General features: G+C 37.2%; 1 protein-coding gene across 4 annotated transcripts in view; it reads left to right on the top strand.

Annotated features, from left to right (window-relative positions):
- ATF2 (activating transcription factor 2) overlaps positions 1-23,251 on the top strand; it is a 78,303-nt gene that overhangs the window by 4,818 nt on the left and 50,234 nt on the right. For all 4 annotated transcript variants that reach the window (XR_003001501.1, XM_024732860.1, XM_024732859.1 and 1 more), the window contains exons 2-4: positions 3,976-4,076; positions 11,658-11,732; positions 17,958-18,027. Coding sequence is in view for 3 of the 4 variants with exons in the window: in XM_024732860.1 (XP_024588628.1) it covers positions 11,701-11,732; positions 17,958-18,027 (102 nt within the window). In the remaining variant the exon portion in view is untranslated. The remainder of the gene's footprint in view (positions 1-3,975; positions 4,077-11,657; positions 11,733-17,957; positions 18,028-23,251) is intronic.

Here is a 23,251-nt window from a genome sequence, read left to right as displayed (position 1 = left end):
CCTTTTCCTTTTTTTTTTTTTTTGCGGTACGTGGGCCTCTCAACGCTGCGGCCTCTCCCGTTGCAGAGCGCAGGACTCTCAACCACTGTGCCACCAGGGAAGCCCCCCGCCCCCCCCAAATATTTTTGATCTGAGGTTTGTTGAATCCGGAGGGCCAACTGCACTCATAATGTACTTTCATGAATACAGTATTGAGAAAAGTCTGTGATGCTCTTCATGTATCCCATCAACTTTGAGGAATTTCATCAAAACTTTGGTATATTCTTGGGAGTTGTGATATGTATGAAGAACATCTGTCGTGTCTCCTGTGAGTAGTGAACAATTAAAAACTGCTGCTTTCCTCATTAAAGCGGAACTTACATTTTTCTCACTTTCTTACATTGATGAAGTAAAACACTATATACCAAATAACCTTATGGGATAACATCAAATTCATGGGTTAAAGATTAATGTAAAAATCTTCTGTCTAAAAGTTAAACTATGTAGTGCTCAGCTTCTGGCTTTAAAAATAAAGAAGGTAGTAAGATATAGATTAATTATTAGGAAAATGTACATTTAAAGTCAAAATACAGTAAAACTTCTAATAAACTGAATAGATACTATATGAGTGCCATGCACTGTACTTGATATATTTTACATATACAGTATTGTTTTCGATTATTATTATTTGTGTGTGTGTGTGTGTGTGTGGGGTACGTGGGCCTCTCACTGTTGTGGCCTCTCCCGCTGCGTAGCACAGGCTCCGGACGCGCAGGCTCAGCGGCCATGGCTCACGGGCCCAGCCGCTCCGCGGCATGTGGGATCCTCCCCGACCGGGGCACGAACCCGCGCCCTCTGCATCAGCAGGCGGACTCTCAACCACTGCACCACCAGGGAAGCCCTCAATTATTATTTTTGACAATCCTGAAACTAGTATATTTTTTCTTCCTGGAGAGGATAGGAGGTGAAATCATACCATTTAAATTTTTCCTAATTTAGAAACTCAAAGGGGAATGAATTCCTACTGGCTTATAGCTACAGGTTTTCAACTTCTTAGGTTTAAGTTCATCATTATGACCATATTGCTCTTCCTAGTGTGAGCTCTAGGATCATTTCTTGGCATTTTGTGGCACTTACCAAGATATGAGAAGGAAATTAGAGCACAGAGAAAACTCTGAATCTATGCGGTTCCTTGGGCTACAAGCCTGTCCTCCTGAGTACATTAGCATTTTTGCTTACTTTATTTTCTATTCCTGTTTCACAAATCACTACATACTTTGCATCATAAAACAACCCAAATTTATCTCATGGTTTTTGTTTGTCAGAAGTCCAGGTGGGCTCAGCTGGGCCCACTACATGGGTCTTACAAAGCCAAAATCAGTATGTTAGCAGAGCTGCATTCTTTCTTTCTTTTTGGAGTCTCTGAGGAAGAATCCATTTCCCAGTTCATTTGGATTGTTGACTGCATACAGTTTTAAGACTGAGGTCCCTCTTTCCTTGCTGTCAGCCAGGGCTGGTCTTCACTCATAGAAGTTGAAATGCTTTCAGTGCTGCCCCCTCCAGTAATGGCAGGTAAAGTCTCTCTCATGCTTATCTCTGACTTCTGCTACTGCCAAAAGCTCTCTGACAGAGAAAGTTCTTCACTCTTACTGGCTCATGTGATTAGATTGGCCATCTGGATAACCCAGGATAATCTTCCTATTTTAGAATCTGTGATGATTTTTACATCTGCAAAGTCCATTTTGCTATGTAACATAACCTATTCATAAGTTCCAGGGATTGGGGTGTGGACATCTTTGGGGGGGCCATTCTGCCTAGTACACTCATATATATACTCCTGAAAAGAAATTTGATAAACTATGTACTCTTGCACATTTCTAAGTTGATTCCTAAAATATTTCTTCATAAGTTTAGATAGTTAAAAAAATGTAATTTCTGGCTTTTCAAGATACTGACACCATTCTTTTATAAGTACAGTTGATCCTTAAACAACATGGGTTTGAACTGCATGGATCCACTTATATGTGGATTATTTTCAGTAGTAAGTACAGTTATCCCACAGAGCCATTTGTCCTTTGAATTGCTGTTCCATTCATAGTCCCAAATTTACGTTTGTCTAGCTAAATACCCTGTTCTGGTCCCTTTTCCTTTAAGGAACAGTCTGTATATAGAACAATTTCGTTACCGATTTTGAAATGAGAGTCCTTATAGCTTTTGATATTTGCATCAAAAGTTTTAAACATATTAAGGCTGTTCTGGCCAACCTTACTCAAGGTAAAGTGCAACTCTTCTTTTCAACAGTCTGTGCAATAAGGAAATCTCCAAGTTCATACTTGGCCCTCATGCATGGGAGCTCAGCCCTCAGGTAAGGGAGGGTCAACTTTCCCTTTAACATCTTGCTCCTGGGATAGCTGCCTTTTCCTAATGCAATTGGTAACTGAACTTTCTGCAAAGTTCTTACCCAATCTCACCTTAGGCACTCCATTACTTACCTAACGGTCCCATGTAATCATTCCTAAGTTTTGTGGACTGCCTAGTGAGTTTATCCTCCTAAACTACAACTATTTAGGTTGTTGCTTTACTCTTATATTGTTACTCTGGTCTTCAGATAGTTTTCCTTCTTCCTCTGTCACCTACAGATTGGTCTTGCATATTTAGAGAAGTCCTTATTAACATTGGTCTTGCTCCTTGGCCACTGGCAGGAGTTTCTGCCTTTGAAAGCTCCCTTCAGTGGACTGATAAGACATCTCTACAAGGTATCCAACCATCTTACATTTTAGAATGAGCTGCATATGATGACAGAAACAACTAATTGTCCACCAATATTCATTCTCTTCTTTTTCCTTATTGTAGATGCTCCAGTTTTTTTTTCTAAGCATGTGGTGAAATAAAGAATGTATTTCTCAGCTTCCTTGCTAGCTTGGGCCATGTGATTTAAGTTCTGGCCAGAATAGAAGTTTCCTGTAAGATTTCTGAAAAGTATCCTTAAAGGGAGGCTATCTCTCATCTCACCATTTTCCTTCCTGCCATTGATGTGATGGCTAGACCTTGAGCAGTTATTTTAAACTGTGAAGGGGATGCCACATGTTGAGGATGGAAGAACAACAAGACAGAAGGAGCCTGGGTTCCCAATGATCATGGTTCTGGACTGCCTGTGTTCTTGTGAGAGAAATAAACTTCTGACTCATTTAAGCCATTGTTATTTTGAGTTTTCTCACTCACAGCTGAACCTAATCCTAACTGATACAGGCATAAAAAAGTCATTTCCAAATAAGAAGCACATAAACAGTTGTGTGAAGCACACTGGCACAAGAAGAGCCATTAACCTTCACTCTTAAGAATTTTGACGCTCAAGATTCAGCGCTGCCGTTTCGCGGATCAGCTGTGACTACCTCTTCCTTCTGTTATATTAAAAAGTTTTATTTTTCCCTTTTCACCAAGATTCCATTGCCATGCTTCCATCTTTGAAACTGTTACACATCTGATAGGTGGCAGTGTGCCAGGAGTTTTGGGAGGCCACAAGGTAAACATCTTCCTGGAGCATTAAAGATTTGCAGGGAACCTTAATTTTTATACTAAAAAATAATGGAATAGAAGGCAAAATACACATGCATTTTAAAATATAACATAAAACATTTACAAATTTTTGTAGTGGAGTTATTTATTTAAATTTATTTATTTATTTTTGGCTGTGTTGGGTCTTCGTTGCTGCATGTGGGCTTTCTCTGGTTGTGTTCATTGCAGTGTGTGGGCTTCTCATTGCCGTGGCTTCTCTCGTTGCAGAGCACGGGCTCTAGGCGCGTGGGTTTCAGTAGTTGCAGCACCCGGGCTTAGTTGCTCCACCGCATGTGGGATCTTCCCAGACCAGGGATCGAGCCCGTGTCCCCTGCATTGGCTGGCGGATTCTTAACCACTGCGCCACCAGGGAAGTTCCTGAAGTTATTTAGATTTTGCAGAGTAATGAGTTTGCTCTTTTCTGCCTCTCCTTTGCCCTAGGGATACTTAGATGGAAACTTGAGAAGCACTGCTTACTTGATTGGAGTTGAGGGATTCCTGGCAGAAGAGTAAATAAAGCTCATGGCCCACCAGCTAGAAAGGTAAGAAATTTTAAGCTTTTGCTGCAAAAGTGGTCTTTTATTTTGTGATTGTTTCTCAAATATTATTAAGTTCAAGAGGTGTTTCCATACGGTAATCCTCAGAATGCTAGTTGTCCTACCATATTGATAATGTTTAGTAAAAGAAATTCCTAAGGTTCAGCAAATTTGGAAATATCCTTTTGGAACTACAGTGCATGTCAGCATGTAAAAGCACACTGAAGACTGCATAAAAGTATGTAATTTTGTTTAACTCAGAGGGTCCTAACCTTGTCTGCCTAGGGAGCCCTCTGTAGCAAAGAGTTCCAATATGAAAGTCTCAACTCTCCTAGGATTTTGTAAGGATTAACTCCTACCCTCTTGCATGTGCTCGATAAATACTTATTGACTGAATAAGTAAATGAGACATCCGAATTTCAGGGTAGGGGGATAGTGGCTGGAGGAAGATCAGAGGTGAGTGGTATTAACTAAGAAAGGAACAGATGAGTGGGAAGTAAGAGCACTCTAGGCTGAGAGAGGGAGCTGCCTAACTACAGCCAAGAGATCAAGGTATCATTAAGACTGGGGTGGGTGGCAGAGGTCAGTCCATGCAAGGGTCTGCAGACAGTGTTAAGGATTAGAGGCCTTATCATAAGAACATTTTTTTCCGTAACTTGTCCTTTCCTCTCATTTTGACTGGCACTGCTTGAGTATAAACCATCATTCTCTTTCCTGAATCTAGTAGTAACGTGTACTGGTTTTCTTATGCATAGTGTTACTCTCACCAGTCCATCCTCCACACTTCCATTAGAGATGTTGCAAAAATGCCCCTTTGATTATCTAATTCACCTATTTAAAATCTTTCCATTTTTTACAGCAGGATTAAGCAAACTTTTTCTTTAAAGAGGCAGATAGTAAGATTTTTAGGCTTTATGGGGGTCACAAATAGTCTCTGTTGCTTCTTCTTCCCTACCCACTGACCATTTAAAAAATGGAAAAACTTTCTTAGCTCGACATTTTGGTGCAGGACCATAGTTTATAACCTCAGGGTGCGGGTGGGATGGGGGAGTGAGGTTGGACTTCAGACTCCTTACTGGGGTATTAAAGGCCCTTAGAGATATGTTTCCTTCTCTGGCCTCACCTCTCTTCCCTTCAATCATATATCCCATGCTTTAGCCATCAGAAGTTCTTAGAGATCCTTCAGTGTACTCTGCTTTACTGTGCTTCTACATGCTGTCTCCTCTGCCCAAAACATCATCTCTTATTTCTTTGAGAAGACTAAGCTGAGGCATTACTTCCTTCAGTACCCTTCACAGACCCTCTCTTCAGGGTTGGCTAGGTACTAAGTTAGGGGGTAGAAAATCGGATAAATTCAACCTAAAAAAAAAGCTCATAATCAGGATACAGAAGATTCTCACATGACCCAATCACAGAAAGCAGTCAGGCATTGCAGAAACTTCTTTCCTTCATCTTGGCTACATGGTTTCTCGTCCCTGTTTTTCTGTGCCTACTCCATTCTGGCTTTCATTAATTTTTAAAAATTAATTAATGTATTTACTTTTGGCTGCATTGGGTCTTTGTTGCTGGGCGTGGGCTTTCTCTAGTTGTGTTGAGCGGGGGCTACTCTTCGTTGTGGTGCGCAGGCTTCTCATTGTGGTGGCTTCTCTTGTTGCGGAGCACGGGCTCTAGGTTTGCAGGCTTCAGTAGTTGTGGCTCACGGGCTCTAGAGTGCAGGCTCAGTAGATGCGGTTCACGGGCTTAGTTGCTCCGCGGCAGTGGGATCTTCCTGGACCAGGGATTGAACCCGCGTCCCCTGCATTGGCAGGCAGATTTTTAACCACTGTGCCACCAGCGAAGTCCCTCATTAATTTCTTATCAGTATGAACATGGCAGAAAATGTCTGCCAGTCCTGAGTATGATTTTGAATGTCTAGTGTATACCTCTGTTTGGCTGATTTATTATTATTATTTTTTTCTTTTTACACGTTTCCTGAAGAGGTAATCTGATGGCTTGACTGTTCAGGTGTCTCCTCTGGTTCACCTGAAACAGGTATGTCAGGCCATGGAAATACAGGATTGCCCTTTGCTGGCAGTCTGGCTCTAAGAGGGGATTATGGCTGCGGAGGAGAGATGACCAGTTCCAGTATACCCTTTATTCCCCTATGTTCCCATAGTGCTTGTGTATATCTATTATTATATGTATATCACTGAATTAGTATTACTATTTTCACTTATTTGTTTTCCTTACTAATCTGATTTTGAGGTCAGGGACCATCTTTCTTATTCTTAATGTAGTATCGGGTACAAAATAGTCAAATGTCTTCCAAATAAATTTCATAAAATAAATTATTTGTATTAGAAACGTTTGGGAATTCTGTACATTGTGTGTAACATTTAGTAATATCCATATTTTAAAAATCTGCTTTGAAACTTGAGTACATGCTTTAAATGTAAGAGGTTACAGCATTTGTAGTTCTATAACTAACTAGAAGATCAATCAAATTCACATTTTAGACTCTAGTGATTTCTGAAATTAGTCACCAGAAATTGTATCATTTCCCCCCACCCCTATTTTCAAAGATTCATTTACTCACACTATTTTCTTTTTTTTGGTGGATGGGGGGATTAAAATACCAGCTGTAATATATTGTTAAATGAAAAAGCAAAATTCATAACAGCATGTATAGTATGCCACAATTTGTATAAAAATGTGATATACACATATATAATATACTTGTAAATACATGGATTATCTCTGGAAAAATACATAGTAACTGGTAAGAGTGGTTATCTTTGGAAATTGGGACTGAGGTCAGGGGTGGGAAAAAAGGAAGGAGACTTACTTTATACTGTATATCCTTTTGTACTGTTTGATTTTTACCAGGGGCATGTGTTTTTGTCCAAAAATGATTTATATGTTAAAAATTTTAAAAGAATAAAAATAGATACCAGCTTTATTGCTGATAGGTCTGGACTGGAGAACATGTTTTGGACCTAAGCCTGAAATGAACTTTTACCCCAAGTGTAAAGACAGTGGATGCCCCACCCCAGAGGGTTAGGGAGGTCTACAGATTAGATGTTTACCCAGCCATGTAGTGAAGGACTGTAGTCTTTCCAATATATTTCTGTGAGAAATGAACTCAGGAGCCAAGAGGGCCCTAAGTTACATATCCATAATAACCCTTTTCTCAAGTTCACCAAGTTATTTCTCCTCCTATTTGGGAGACTGAATGAGTGGATAGTGGAGATGGGTAGAAATTTTCTTTCAAATATTTTTGAGAGTCACAAGTCCTTTGTTTCTTGGTCAGGAACATGGAGAGAGGCAGAGGATAGATCCTATCATACCTTTGGACATTTTTGTCCACATTGTCAACACCCAAGACAGACAGGGCTTGGCTGTCCCCTTCGGGGGAGACCAGCAGTATCTTAGGAATGTCCTGCTCCCACTTGACTCACACTGCTTTCTGTGAAGTGAATTGGTTTCTTGCTTACTTGTTTTTGGTGAGATGTAAGAAAAGCACACATTTTTATCAGCTGCATCATTTGAATGATATAATTCAAAATGGCATGGAAATAGTGATACTACAGCCTAAAGGATTGTCTATTTTGCTTAATAGGTTTAACTCACATTTCAGATTTTAAACAAAGGAGTTACCTATAGGACAAATAATTGTCTAACACTACCCTTTGAGTCTTTATTCAGATACAGAAATTGTTCTACTAAGTTTGCTCTTTTCAGTACAGAACATAGTTTTTCTGTTCTTTGACATCTCTCTCTCTTTTTTTTTTTTGGCCGTGTGGTGGGGTATACAGGATCCTAGTTCCCCGACCAGGGATTGAACCCGTGCCCCCTGCATTGGGAGCACAGAGTCTTAACCACTGGACCACCAGGGAAGTCCATGTTCTTTGACATCTCATAACATGAAGGTTATAAACTGGAAGCAAGCAGAGAATTGTTAGAGAATCTGTGTGTTTTAGTATTTTTCTCAAAACTACTGCTAAAAACTACATGATACTAATTATATAGTGGTTATATATTGAATTGTCACAGTGCATGTTATTTATATATAATTTAAATTCATTCTGTAAGTTTTTTTTTTTAATTAATTTATTTTTTGGCTGCATTGGGTCTTCGTTGCTGCGCGCAGGCTTTCTCTAGTGTGGCGAGTCGGGGCTACTCTTCGTTGCGGTGCACGGGCTTCTCAGTACGGTGGCTTCTCTTGTTGCGGAGCATGGGCTCTATGCACGTGGGCTTCAGTAGTTGTGGCACATGGGCTCAGTAGTTGTGGCTCACGGGCTCTAGAGTGCAGGCTCAGTAGTTGTGGCGCACGGGCTTAGTTGCTCCGTGGCATGTGGGATCTTCCCAGACCAGGGCTCGAACCCGTGTTCCCTGCATTGGCAGGCGGATTCTTAACCACTGCGCCATCAGGGAAGTCCCTCCCTCTGTAAGTTTTTCCTTTTTTATTTTTAAGTTTTTTAGTCCAGAACCTTTTAAGAGTAAGTTGCTAGCATGATGTCCCATTCGCCCAAATACTTTACTTTCTACAATAAGACACTCTCCTCCAAAACCATAATACAACCATGAAAATCAAGAAATTAGCTTTGAAATATTGCTACCATCTAATCTGCAGATTACATTTAAGTTTTGCCAGTTATTCCAATAATGTCTGTCCTTTATAGCAAAAGGATTCAGTCTAGAATCTCATATTGCAGTTAGTTATCATGTCTCATTGGTCTTTTTCAATCTGAAGCAGTTCCTCGATCTTTCCTTGACTTTGATGACTTGGACACTTTTGAAGATTATGGCCCAGTTATTTGAGGAGTTTACCTCAATTTGGTGTTCTGTAATGTTTCTTCACGATTAGACTCAGGTTATGTATCTTTGGCATGACTATTATGAAAGTGATGCTGTGTCCTCCTCATTGCAACCGAAGGGTTGCAATGATATTGATGTTGATTTTCCTTATGTTTAGTGTTGTTAACTTGGATCACTTGAGTAAAGTGATATTTGCCAGGCTTTTGTACTGTATATTACTGTTTTGCCTTTAGTAATTAAAATGTATTTTATAGGGAGATACTTTGAGAGGATGTAAACATCTTGTCTTATCAAATTTTCATTTCTACATTGGTATGTTTTATATCAGATTAATGGAATCCTATTTTATTCACAGTATGATCTATTACTATCATTTATTTTGAATCTCAAATTGTCTGAGATTTGGCCACTTTCTGGCTAAATCCATAAGTCCTTCTTTACTTTCTTGCAGAAGGTATTCAAGGCCCATCCTGTATTATTCCTGCTTTAGCCTCGGAATCAGCCAATTCTTCAAGGATCCCAGGTTCCTTTTGGTGGAGAATAGTATTTTGACATCGAGGTCTGGAGGGCTTATTGCTATTGGGTATCAGTGCTCCCAGGCCTTCTCAGTGACACAGCTAGGGAAGTATTTGAATATATATGCATGTATATACACATATTATCATCTGTATTTCTGTATCTGTATATTTATATTGAAAGTCGTGAGTGCACATGAATATCTCCAAATCTCATCCAGTACCAGGGTTTATTCTGTGTAATTACCTTCACCTGTAGTGTGAATTTACCTTCATCTACTATATCCTTGATAAATTCACTTATTCAATTAATACCTGCATGTATATGTAATGAATTGCCTGTTGCCACCAGACCCCCTCCTCCTCATCAAGTAGACATCTTCCTGCTTGGGCCCTGATATCCTATCCTGGGCTGGTGCCATCCCTATTCTTTACCTCATGTGGATGTTACGCAAAGATTTGTCCTCAAAGATATTCACTGATGATAAAAATCCAGTGGTAAAGAATTAATTATAAATATGTCATATCTGTATTATGGAATACTGTATAGCCATTAAAATGACATCTAATATTTGATGATGTGGCAGAATTTAGATAATTGTGTTTTAAAGGAAGTTATAATGCTCTTTTTACAATTAAAAATTTTTTATTTATCTTTATACATTAATAAGACTGAATATGTACTCTGGAATGTTAGACAGTAATCTCTGAATGATAGTATTTTGGGTGGCTTTTTTTTTCTTCTGTATTTTTTCTGGGAGCAAATTTAAAGTTCCTTACAACATCTTAATTCAGCCCGGACCGGGGCACGAACCCGTGTCCCCTGCATTGGCAGGTGGACTCTCAACCACTGCGCCACCAGGGAAGCCCCTACCTGTATATTTTTAATATTTTAACTGTTATTCTTAGCAAATTGAATTGAAATTATATTTCTGTATTCTTTCTTCTGCTTGACTGAAAGTTTCTCAAAGTGGAGGGACTGTTTGTTTTGTTTTGGGTTTTTTTGGACTGTTTGTTTTTTCACCTTTGTGTCTTGGCATGAGTTTGGTGTTTAAATGTTTCTTGAACTTAACTGAGTTTAAATATTGCTTTGATTTTTCAAAGCAATATGAACTGCATTTATTAGTTTTAGAAGTTTTTTCAGTTAGATAACTTAAACTAAATTTATCTGACTTTTTCATATCATGTGGCTGTTTATTCATTCCTTAATATTTAATGAGTAAATGCTACTATAAGCTAGCCACTGTTTCAGGTAGTTAACCCAAAGGTAAGTTCCTTGTCTTCATTGAGTTCACATTCTACTGGTAGTGACTGAAGCATAACTTTTATAGGTTTCCTTTGGATTATTCTAGTGCTTTTTCCCCTCTTCTCACAGGCAACATGGTAAAGTTGAATGTGAATGATGAAATGTAACCTTACCAGATAGATAGAAGTTTTGCCTGGGACCAGGAAAAGAACTTTCTTCTTCCTTTCTCCTATATCAGACCATCTCTGACTCCAGGACTCAGAAGTGTAGCTATTTACACATTTCCCCACAGGAATTACCCAATTTTCCTGAGCAGGACATTCTTGACACCACATTTATAAGCAAAATTATGTAAAATAAAAATTTTCTCTGTGTACCATTGGCTTATTTGCATAAGCATATAGTTAACTCTGTTTGCCACTACATGGGGTTTCAGTGAATGTAATGGAGGATTAGTAGAGTTTAAAGATGAGCCACTGACCCTCATAGTTTAAACATAGTTTAAGTATGTTGTACTTGTCCTTAAGCTAATGTCAAATAAGTAAACTATAAAGTTAGGGAAGAGGGAACTTCTTATAAAGATCAACTATCATTACATTATGGGACAAATAATGATGAATTAGGCCGAGAACCAGATCATCACTGACTACATTTTTTAAAACTTAAAGCTTTCTGAATAGATATTTTGAAATACTAGATCTCATCTTTTCATCAGACGTCAAAAGTCAGGATTTTCACTCTTTTAATTACTGCTCTTCGACCACAGTCCTAAAGGCTAAGTTAAATGTTTCTCTTTTACCCTCTTTATCGTGGAGTTGGATATATTAATACCTATGTTTAAGGCATTTATATGGGTGTTCATATTTTAGGAGCAGTGCTCTATTATAAAGATTCTTAATAGTGAGTGGGTTTTTGGATGACAGTAGTGTTACAAAGAGTGTAATTATTTGAGTGTTTTTATTGTTTTACTATGTTTCAAGAAATGTTTCAAAACTATATTTAACAGTGTGAAACCACTTCATTTTTCAGTATCCTTGCCATGAAAAAGAGGACGTGATAAGTTGTACAACTTATGAAATTCAAGTTACATGTGAATTCTGCCAGGTGTGTATGCAATATTTGGTATTTTGTGCTTTTTTCATATTTTAGATTATAAAAATTCTCATAGGTTATTTCTAGATAAATATTTCAAGTGTTTTTCATAAATAAGAAAATACTTACCTAGTATGTAGTTTAGCTACTACTTCTATAGTATTTTAAAATTATCAAATAGAGCATCAAAATATACTTAACTATGACAAGCATAAACATATTTTAGGGTTTTGATTTCTCCTAAAATGAGTTCCAAATAATACTAGTCCCATGAGATGTTCTAGTATTGTTCTAGTGAAAAAGGTTCAAATAGAAAATGGATGTGGCAAAAATGCTGTATTCTAGGTGCTCTTCTGGTCATTTCTCTTGAACATATAAAGTCTGAAAAGTCCTGCCCCCAAAAAACAGTATTCTAGCATTTCCCAAATTTGGCCATAATAGTGATTGTCATCTCTGTCCCTGAAGAGAAACTTATTTCCGAAAGGTTAACAAACTAGTGTTGAAAAAGAAACAATGTTACAGAATTTTTAGTTGTCAAATATAGTTCATATATGTAATTTCTATGAAGAAAGCAAAAACAAAAACCTACAAGTTAACGGAAGGAATAATTGGAAACTTTAAGTCTATATCAAAAAGTAGGAAAACAATCTTGACTCAAAAATGTCTTTTTGTAGTTGTTTGGTTCAAATCTGGATCCAAGAAAGTCCCCATATTGCATTTTGTTTAGTATGTTTATTAGACCTCTTTTAATCTAAAACAGTTCCCCTCTACCTCCTCTTTTCTTTAGTTCCCCATGACATTTATTTCTTGAAGAAACCAGGTCTTTTGTCCTGTAGAATTTGGCTAATTCCAGCTTGGTGATGTTGTTTGACATGTTTTTCTTTCTTTTTTTTTTTTTTTAGGTTAGAGGATTCTTAAAATTTATTTTTTTATACAGCAGGTTCTTATTAGTTATCTGTTTTATACATATTAGTGTATACATGTCAATCCCAGTCTCCCAATTCATCCCATCCCCACCCCCACTTTCCCCTCTTGGTGTCCATACATTTGTTCTCTACATCTGTGTCTCTGTTTTTGCCTTGCAAACCGGTTCATCTGTACCATTTTTTCTGGATTCCACATATAATATGCATTAATATATGATATTTGTTTTCCTCTTTCTGACTTACTTCACTCTGTATGACAGTCTCTAGGTCTGTCCACGTCTCTACAAATGACCTAATTTTGTTACTTTTTGTGGCTATTCGGCAGGCGAACTCTCAACCACTGCGCCACCAGGGAAGCCCGCATGTGTCTTTTTGAATTGCAGTTTTCTCTGGTTATATGCCCAGTAGTGGGATTGCTGGGGCATATGGTAATTTTATTTTTAGTTTTCTAAGGAATCTCCATACTGCTCTCCATAGTGGCTATATCAATTTACATTCCCACCAGCAGTGCAAGAGGGTTCCCTTTTCTCCACACCCTCTCCAGCATTTGTTGTTTGTAGATTTCCTGATGATGTCTATTCTAACTGGTGTAAGTGATACCTCATTGTAGTTTTGATTTGCATTTCTCTAATAATTAGTAATGTTGAGCAGCTTTTCATGTGCCTCTTGGCTATCTGTATGACTTCTTTGGAGAGATGTCTGTTTAGGTCTTCTGCCCATTTTTTGATTGGGCTGTTTGTTTTTTTAATATTGAGCTGCATGAGCTGTTTATATATTTTGGAGATTAATCCTTTATCCATTGATTCATTTGCAAATACTTTTCCCATTCTGAGGATTGTCTTTTCGTTTCGGTTATAGTTTCTTTTGCTGTGCAAAAGCTTTTAAGTTTCATTAGGTCCCATTTGTTTATTTTTGTTTTTATTTCCATTACTCTAGGAGGTGGGTCAAAAAAGATCTTGCTGTGATTTATGTCAAAGAGTGTTCTTCCTATGTTTTCCTCTAAGAGTTTTATAGTGTCCGGTCTTACATTTAGGTCTTGAATCCATTTTGAGTTTATTTTGGTGTATGGTGTTAGGGAGTGTTCTAATTTCATTCTTTTACATGTAGCTGTCCAGTTTTCCCAGCACCACTTGTTGAAGAGACTGTCTTTTCTCTGTTGTATATCCTTACCTCCTTTGTTGTAGATTAGTTGATCATAGGTGCATGGGTTTTTCTCTGAGCTTTCTATCCTGTTCCTTTGATGTATATTTCTGTTTTTGTGCCAGTACCATATTGTCTTCATTACTGTAGCTTTGTGGTATAGTCTGAAGTCAGGGAATCTGATTCCTCCAGCTCTGTTTTTTTCCCTCAAGTCTGCTTTGGCTATTCGGGGTCTTTTCTGTCTGCACAGAAATTTTAAGATTTTTTGTTCTAATTCTGTAAAAAAAAAAAATGCCACTGGTAACTTGATAGGGATTGCACTGAATCTGTAGATTGCTTTGGGTAGTATAGTCATTTTCACAATGTTGATTCTTCCAATCCAAGAACATGGTGTATCTCTCCACCTGTTGCTATCATCTTTAATTTCTTTCATCAGTGTCTTATAATTTTCTGCATACAGGTCTTTTGTCTCCCTAGGTAGGTTTATTCCTAGATATTTTATTCTGTTTGTTGCAATGGTAAATGGGAGTGTTTCCTTAATTTCTCTTTCAGATTTTTCATCATTAGTGTATAGGAATGCAAGAGATTTCTGTGCATTAATTTTGTATCTTGCTACTTTACCAGATTCATTGATTAGCTCTAGGAGTTTTCTGGTGGCATCTTTAGGATTCTCTATGTATAGTATCATGTCATCTGCAAACAGTGACAGTTTTACTTGTTCTTTTCCAATTTATATTCCTTTTATTTCTTTCTCTTCTCTGATTGCCGTGGCTAGGAATTCCAAATCTATGTTGAATAATAGTGGCGAGAGTGGACATTGTTGTCTTCTTCCTGACCTTAGAGGAAATGCTTTCAGTTTTTCACCATTGAGAATGATGTTTGCGCTGGGTTTGTTGTTTATGGCCTTTATTTTGTTGAGGGAGGTTCCCTCTATGCCCCCTTTCTGGAGAGTTTTTATCATAAATGGGTGTTGACTTTTGTCAAAAGTTTTTTCTGCATCTATTGAGATGATCATATGGTTTTTATTCTTCAATTTGTTAATATGGTATATCACACCTATTAACTGATTTGCATTATACTGAGGAATCCTTGCATCCCTGGGATAAATCCCACTTGATCTTGGTGTATGATCCTTTTAATGTGTTGTTGGATTCTGTTTCCTAGTATTTTATTGAGGATTTTTGCATCTATATTCATTGGTGATATTGGTCTGTAATTTTCTTTCTTTGTAGTATCTCTGTCTGGTTTTGGTATCAGGGTGATGGTGGCCTCTTAGAATGAGTTGAGAGTGTTCCTTTCTCTGCAGGTTTTTGGAAGAGTTTGAGAAGGATGGGTGTTAGCTCTTCTCTAAACGTTTGATAGAATTCACTTGTTTCTTGAGGTAGGCTTGTATAGCTCTAAACTTCCCTCTTAGAACTGCTTTTGCTGCATCCCATAGGTTTTGGATCATCGTGTTTTCATTGTCATTTGTCTCTAGGTATTTTTTGATTTCCTCTTTGATTTCTTCAGTGATCTCTTGGTTATTTAGTAATGTATTGTTTAGCCTCCATGTGTTTGTGTTTTTTGTGGTTTTTTCCCCTGTAACTGATTTCTAATTTCATAGCATTGTGGTCAGAAAAGATGCTTGATATGATTTCAGTTTTCTTAAATTTACTGAGGATTGATTTGTGACCCAAGATGTGATCTATCCTGGAGAATGTTCCGTGTGCACTTGAGAAGAAAGTGTAATATGCTGTTTTTGGATGGAATGTCCTGTAGATGTCATTTAAATCTATCTGGTCTAAAGAAAAAGCTTGTGTTTCCTTATCAGTTTTCTGTCTGGATGATCTGTCTATTAGTGTAAGTGAAGTGTTAAAGCCCACCACTATTGTGTTACTGTCAGTTTCCTCTTACAGCTGTTAGCAGTTGCCTTATGTATTGAGGTGCTCCTATGTTGGCTGCATATTTATTTATAATTGTTGTATCTTCCTTCTTAGATTGATCCCTTGATCATTATGTAGTGTCCTTCCTTGTCTCTTATAACATTCTTTTTTTATAAGTCTATTTTATCTCACATGGGTACTGCTATTCCAGCTTTCTTTTGATTTCCATTTGCATGGAATATCTTTTTCCATCCCCTCACTTTCAGGCTGTATGTGTCCCTAGGTCTGAAGTGGGTCTCTTGTAGACAGCATATATATGGGTCTTGTTTTTGTATCCATTCAGCAAGCCTGTGTCTTTTGGTTGGAGCATTTAATCCATTCATGTTTAAGGTAATTATTGATATGTATGTTCCTTTGACCATTTTCTTAATTGTTTTGGGTTTGTTTTTGTAGGTCCTTTTCTTCTCTTGTGTTTCCCAGTTAGAGAAGTTCCTTTAGCATTTGTTGTAGAGCTGGTTTGGTGGTGCTGAATTCTCTTAGCTTTTGCTTGTCTGTAAAGCTTTTGATTTCTCCATCGAATCTAAATGAGATCCTTGCCGGGTAGAGTAATCTTGGTTGTAGGTTCTTCCCTTTCATCACTTTAAGTATATCATGCCAGTCCCTTCTGCCTTGTAGAGTTTCTGCTGACAAATCAGCTGTTAAGCTTATGGGAGTTCCCTTGTATGTTATTTGTCATTTTTCCCTTGTTGCTTTCCATAAATTTTTCTTTGTCTTGAATTTTTGTCAATTTGATTACTATGTGTCTCGGCATGTTCCTCCTTGGGTTTATCCTGCCTGGATTCTCTGTGCTTCCTGGACTTGGGTGGCTGTTTCCTTTCCCACGTTAGGCAAGTTTTGGACTATAATCTCTTCAGATATTTTCTCGGGTCCTTTCTCTCTCTCTTCTCCTTCTGGAACCCCTATAATGTGAATGTTGGTGTGTTTAATGTTGTTCCAGAGGTCTCTTAGGCTGTCCTCATTTTTTTTTCATTCTTTTTTATTTATTCTGTTCCTCAGCAGTGAATTCCACCATTCTGTCTTCCAGGTCACTTATCCGTTCTTCTGCCTCAGTTATTCTGCTATTGATTCCTTCTAGTGTAGTTTTTATTTCAGTTATTGTATTGTTCATCTCTGTTTGTTTGTTCTTTAATTCTTCTAGGTGTTTGTTCTTTAATTCTTCTAGGTCTTTCTTGAGCATTTCTTACACCTTCTTCATCTTTGCCTCCATTCTTTTTCCGAGGTCCTGGATCATCTTCACTATCATTATTCTGATTTCTTTTTCTGGGAGGTTGCCTATCTCCACTTGATTTAATTGTTTTTCTGGGTTTTTATCTTGTTCCTTCATCTGGTACATAGTCCTCTGCCTTTTCATTTTGTCTGTCTCTTTGAATGTGGTTTTCGATCCACAGGCTGCAGAATTGTAGTTCTTCTTGCTTCTGCTCTATCCCCTTTCAACATGTTTTTCTATCTCCTGTATTTCCTGTAGTTGGATCTAGAGAGGCTTGATTAGATTCAGGCTTGACTTTTTTTCCCCCAAGAATCCTTTGTGTGCTTTTTATTGCATCATATTAGGGGGCACATAATGTTTGTCTCACTTTTAGTGATGTTAATTTAAGACTGACCTGTGAGTTCAGATGCTGTCACCCTGACCCAGCCATTATAAAGTTCCTGTCACCTTTGTTCCTGATTGTTTTATCAGACATTGATGATAGTTACCTAGTCCATTATTTCATTGGCATTTAAAGTGGTTATCTTCTCATTATTTCATTTATCTGCACTTATGCTACTGAACAGGAAAGATTTAGACTGATAGATCAGGGTTCCTAATATTTTTTTCTGTAGTGTAAAATCTGCATGTTACATGTCTCTGTTCATAATAAGAAAATGGAAGGTGGGGTTAAAATGTCAGTAAAAGTGTTTTACTTCACATTCAGATAGAAGGTGATAAGCTTAGTGAAAATCAAATAATATTACATTTTAAGTTGTTCTTTTTTTTTTTTTTTTTTTTTTGTGGTACACGGGCCTCTCACTATCGTGGCCTCTCCCATTGCGGAGCACAGGCTCCAGACACGCAGGCTCAGCGGCCATGGTTCTCGGACCCAGCCGCTCCACGGCATGTGGGATCTTCCCAGACCGGGGCACGAACCCACGTCCCCTGCATCGGCAGGAGGACTCTCAACTACTGCGCCACCAGGGAAGCCCTTAAGTTGTTCTCTATTTAAAAATCTGTACTGTGAAACATTTAGCCATTTCTTAATGTTTTATTATAGGCAATACAAGGACCTGTGGAATATGAGTGATGACAAACCCTTTCTATGTACTGCCCCTGGATGTGGCCAGGTAATATATAAATTGTTTTGTATATTCATATTTAGTAAAACACTTATGACAATATATGTTGTCATTAAAAGGATTCTTTTACAATGTTTTGTACAATTTTGGAGTTAGAATGAAAATAACCCAGAAAAATTTGGGGAAGAAATTAATTTTCCTCAATAGCACATCTGAGTTTTAATGAATACAATCTAATATGGAAAAAAAAATAAGTCTTGTAAGGGAAAGATGGAAAACCTGGAGAAAATCCAAGATTTAAAAGTATATTCATTTGACCATTATTGGTTGAAAATCATTGTGAATTGCCTAATTGGAAATCAGATATACATTATCTTTTATGAAAATTAGTTTACTTGCTGAACTCTTATGAAAAAAACTAATGTTTACCTCTGAGCATATCACTAATAATATATTAATGTTCTTAAGTATAACATCTTTAATATAGAGCATGTATGGAAGCATTTTTAGAAAATAATATTTTAGTGTTGTTACAGAAATAATATTTCAGTGTTTTTTAATAGGCCATTAAATTATTAATCTATTACTGTTATAATAATCTTAAAATAGCTATAGACACTAAGGAATGAAAGAATAAATTTAATGTGTAGTAAATTTACAGAGTACTTAAATATACAAACTATAAATAAGTATTAAAGTGTTTCTTTGGTTCTCATTGTTTTCTTTAGCTGATATTTTAAATGGAGGTATAATTTATATACAATAAACTGCACATACTCATAGTGTACAGTTTGATACATTTTAACATATGTATGTATCCATAAAACCATCACCACAATTAAGATAGTGAACATATTCATCATCCCCAAAAGTTTCCTCATGCTTATTTGTTATACCTCCCTCCCATCCCTGTCAACCACTGATCTGCCTTCTGTCACTGTAGGTTAGTTTGTATTTTCCAGAATTTTATATAAATGGAATCATACAGTATGTACTTTTGACTGGATTCTTTCCTTCCACATAATTAATTTACAATTTCTGCATGCTATGTGATTAGTAGTTAATTCCTTTTCATTGAGGAGCAATATTTCCTTATTTCACCATTAGTTTATTTATTCACTTGTTTATGGACATTTGTCTTATTTCCAGTTTTTAGTTGTTAGAAATAAAGCTGTTGTGAATATTTATGTATAAGTCTTTGAATGAATGCATGCTTTCTTTTCTCTTGGGTGAGTACCTAGGAGAGTAGTGGTGGGATCATATGTAATATATAATAGGAAATTGCCAAACTACTTTGCAAAACAGAGGTGTCACTTTGCATTTCCACCAACAGTCTATGAGAGGTCCTGTTGTATCATATCTTTGCCAACATTTGGTGTCAATCTTTTAATTTTAGCCATTTTCATTGTGTGTATACTGATATATAAAGTGTTACTTTGCATTTCTTTGTTGACTGATGAAAAAATGAGCACTTTTTCATGTGCTTATTGGCCATTCGTATACTTTATTTTTTGTGAAATATCTTTTCAAATCTTCTACTTGTTTTTAAAAATTAGGTTGCCTGTCTTTTAATTATTGAGTTGTATGAGCTCTTTAAATATCCTGGGTACCAGTCTGTCATCAAATTTTTCTCCAGGTCTGTGGTTTCCAACTTGATTTTCATAATAGTATCTTTTGATGAACAGATGTTTCTAATTTTAATGAAGTCTAATGTATTAATTTTTTCTCTTCTTTGGTTGTTGGTTTTTGTGACTTATCTAAGAAACTTTTGCTTAACCTTAAGTCATAAAGATATTCTCCATTGCTTTCCTCTGAAAGCTTGGTTTTTCATTTCGGTCTCTTTTGTATCTTGAATTAATTTTTGTGTATAGTGTGAGGTAGGAGTTGAAGCTCACTTTTTTTTCCATATGGTTTCTCAGATATTCCAGTGTCGTTTGTTGAAAAGATTTTCCTTTCTCCATTAAATTGCTTCATCCCCTTTATTGAAAATCAAATGATTTGTGTAAGTGTGGATCTATTTCTTAGCTTTCTATTCTGTTCCTTTCATCAGTCTGTCAACTTTTATGCCAGTACCATACTGTCTTGATTGCTTTAGCTTTACAGTAAGCCTACCAGTCAGGTAGAGTAAATTCTCCAATTTAGTTCTTTTTCAGGATTGTTTTGGATATTTAATTTTAATCATTCTGGTGAGGGTATAGTGGTATCTAAAGATTTTAATTTACGTGGTGTCCATGATGTTGAGCAGGGTAAAGGTAGGAGTTACCAGGGTTGGTGATATTTTAGATAGGTTGGTCAGGGAATGCCTCTGTAATAAGGTGACATTTGAATAAAGATGTGGGAGCAAACCCTGCACGTACCTGGGGGAAGAGTTTTCCAGACTGAAGGAACAGCAAATATAAAGTCTCATAGGGAAGAAATGGATTTGGTGTGTTTAAAAACAGAAAGATGACTGTTGCGGCTGGAGCATATAGTGATTAATGAGGATAAGGGTAGGAGATGATGTCAGAAAGGTAGGGGAATAAAAAGAGTCAATAACCTGTAGGGCTTTTGTTGACTGTGATAAGGTATTTGGATTTTATTCAGAGAGCAATGAAAAGCCATTGCTGAGCTAATAGTGAAAGTAGAGACTGGCAGCAGTCAGAGAGATAGTGGTGGCTTTGACTAGGTGGTAATAATGGACAAATAGAGAAATAGACTGATTTGACATATATTTTGAAGATATATTTTGTATACATTTTTCTATAAATTCAGGAAAGCTAAAAATTGCAATTTCTAAAATCCTTTTCAGCTAGAATTCTGGGTATGATTTTAGGTTCCACCAACCAGATTTACTCATTCTGGTAAATTACATTTACTCCTTGGATTTGGGACCAAGTTGAATGGAAAGGTGGTATTACTCAAGTCCTCCATTTTGCTGGAATGGATTGGACAGACACAGTATGAATCTTTAATCCCTGGATTAGAGCTAATACAATATGTTTCTAGAGCCAGCCTTTGGACCATGACCAGTTTTGCTGTGTTGTTCTAGGAATCATTCGTGGAAACTCAGTCTCAAACCAGTCCCTAATTCCTTGTCCTATGCTTTTCTGCTTAAAATAGTTGGAATTGTTATTTTGTGATTGAGTCTTTAGTAACATACATGCCATTTTAAATAAAAAGAATTACATTTAAATTTACTTAAAATTTACTTAAGAGAGCTTCCAAATGAAGCCAACAAAAGATCAGGGGGGATTTGACTTCAGGATGAATCCAAGAAGTCGAATTAGTACCATCCAACCTTCCCCGTTTTTGGTGCCTCTGCGCCAAAACTATCCCTTCCATCTTCTGCCTCCACCCCAGCTCCCAAGGCCAGGCTGTCATTTCTCCCTATCTGGGAGATAGAACCAGTGAAAGAATGACTCAGTAAAATTAGGAGAAAAAGGCAAATGGAAATGAGATACTCTTCAGGTCAAGAAGATATTTTAAAATTGCTGAGAAAAATTACACAATCTGTTCAAGCATATCCAGACTGTTTATAGACACTATTAATGGTTTGCTTCCTTAGCGGATGGGGCGAGGCAAATGGAACATTACACAGCACATCCCCGGGGTAAAGTAAGAGTTTATTCACCTCAACACCAGATCCAGAAAGTCTGGGAACTTTTTAATATTCATTGTTTAAGTTCTCGCAGCAGACTGCCTTGCACATGCCCAGTCCATGTCCATGGCACAAATGGCCAAGAGACTGAGAGGTAGACTACCTCTTAGCCAGCCAAGAAGACACCCTTCGTAGGGCTAAGGTCTTCTATGAACATAACAAGGGTGTTCCAGCACTTTATCAGGCCCCAAAGTCACCCATTGTTCTTCCTCATAATATATATCAGCGACATTTCCATCTAATGATCCTGCCTATAAATCAATCTATGATTATTTTGGCATTTTCTACCATAAGAATGTTTATACTTTTGGCAAAGCAGCAACCATTTTACTTCAGTGATATTAAAAGTACTCTTGCACTCTTATTCATTGCTGGTAAAAGTGCAAGATGGCACACCCCCTAGAGGGAGTTTGACAATATCTAGCAAAATTACACATGCATTTACCCTTTGACCCAACAATCCTACTTCTGGGACTCTATCCCAAAGATGCACTGTCAAAACTATGAAAAGACATATGCCCAAGGTTATTAGATATATGTTCAATATATTTTGTTAACTGTCAGTCTCTGGACAGTAGTATTCCAGGAGAATAGAAGCAAAAGCTATAAAGCTTCTTGAAACTTCAGTTTGGAAGTGACAGGTCATCACTTCTGCAGCATTCTGTTGATCAGTGCAAGTCACCAGACCAGCCCAGACTCAAGGGGTGGGGAAATAGATACCCTCCTCCGGATGGGAGAACCAGCCTTACCACATTGCAAAGGAAGGAGGGTACATATCATAATGGAAGGAATTTGTGGCCATATTTTACAATCTGGCACAGACAAATACTGAAATGCTTAACAGGTAAAATAATTTCTGGGGTGGGCCTCAAAAAAATCCATTGGGTGAATGGTGAGTAGAGATGAAATGAGATGGATCATAGGTTGATAATTGCTAAAGCTGGGTGAGTGTGCAAAGGGGTTTATTACACTATTTCTTTTTAATTTACTAAAATGCAACAGAAGAAAAACCTATTGCTGAATGTAAGAACATATGTATGTATGTGTATCAGAGATTGTGTAAAAGACCTAATATTTTTTAAAAATATGAAAAACATTAAGAAGTTAGAATTGTTTTTTAGACTCCCTGTTATGAAAGGAGTTAACATTCATTTTTCCTCCTACTTCTTTCCTCTCCCTTGATGTCTGATAATAATTTTTCCATTGTCAGGGTTTGTAATACATTTTGTCTGATAATCTATAATCCCCATATTTCTTTAGTTTTACTTGTGTATTTAAATAGTATAGATAGAGAGGAAGGGTGAGAGCTAAGCTTTAAGACACTCCAGTGTTCAGAAGTCAGAAAGAGGGGGAGGATGTAGCAGAGGAGACTGAGAAGCAAGCAGACAATGAAGAAAATTGTGTTCTGGAAGTCAAGTAGAAAAAGTATTTCAAAGTGTGGGGGAACAATGTAGTCATGTAGTTGAAAGGGTAAGGTGAGAATTCAGTATTTATTATTGGATTTAGAAAAATGGGGATTATTAGACACCTTGCTAAGAGGAGTTTCAGTGAAGCAGCAGTGACAGCAGTGAGATTGGAGTTAGACTGATGAGTAAATGTGGAGAACCAGAAGTGGAGACATTATAAGATACCTTT

This window comes from Neophocaena asiaeorientalis, unplaced genomic scaffold (assembly GCF_003031525.2).
Source record: "Neophocaena asiaeorientalis asiaeorientalis breed wild unplaced genomic scaffold, Neophocaena_asiaeorientalis_V1.1 scaffold96, whole genome shotgun sequence".
Classification (NCBI taxonomy): Eukaryota; Metazoa; Chordata; class Mammalia; order Artiodactyla; family Phocoenidae; genus Neophocaena; species Neophocaena asiaeorientalis.
The sequence above is the reverse complement of the archived record's forward strand: the minus strand, read 5'-3'. Positions and strand labels throughout refer to the sequence as shown.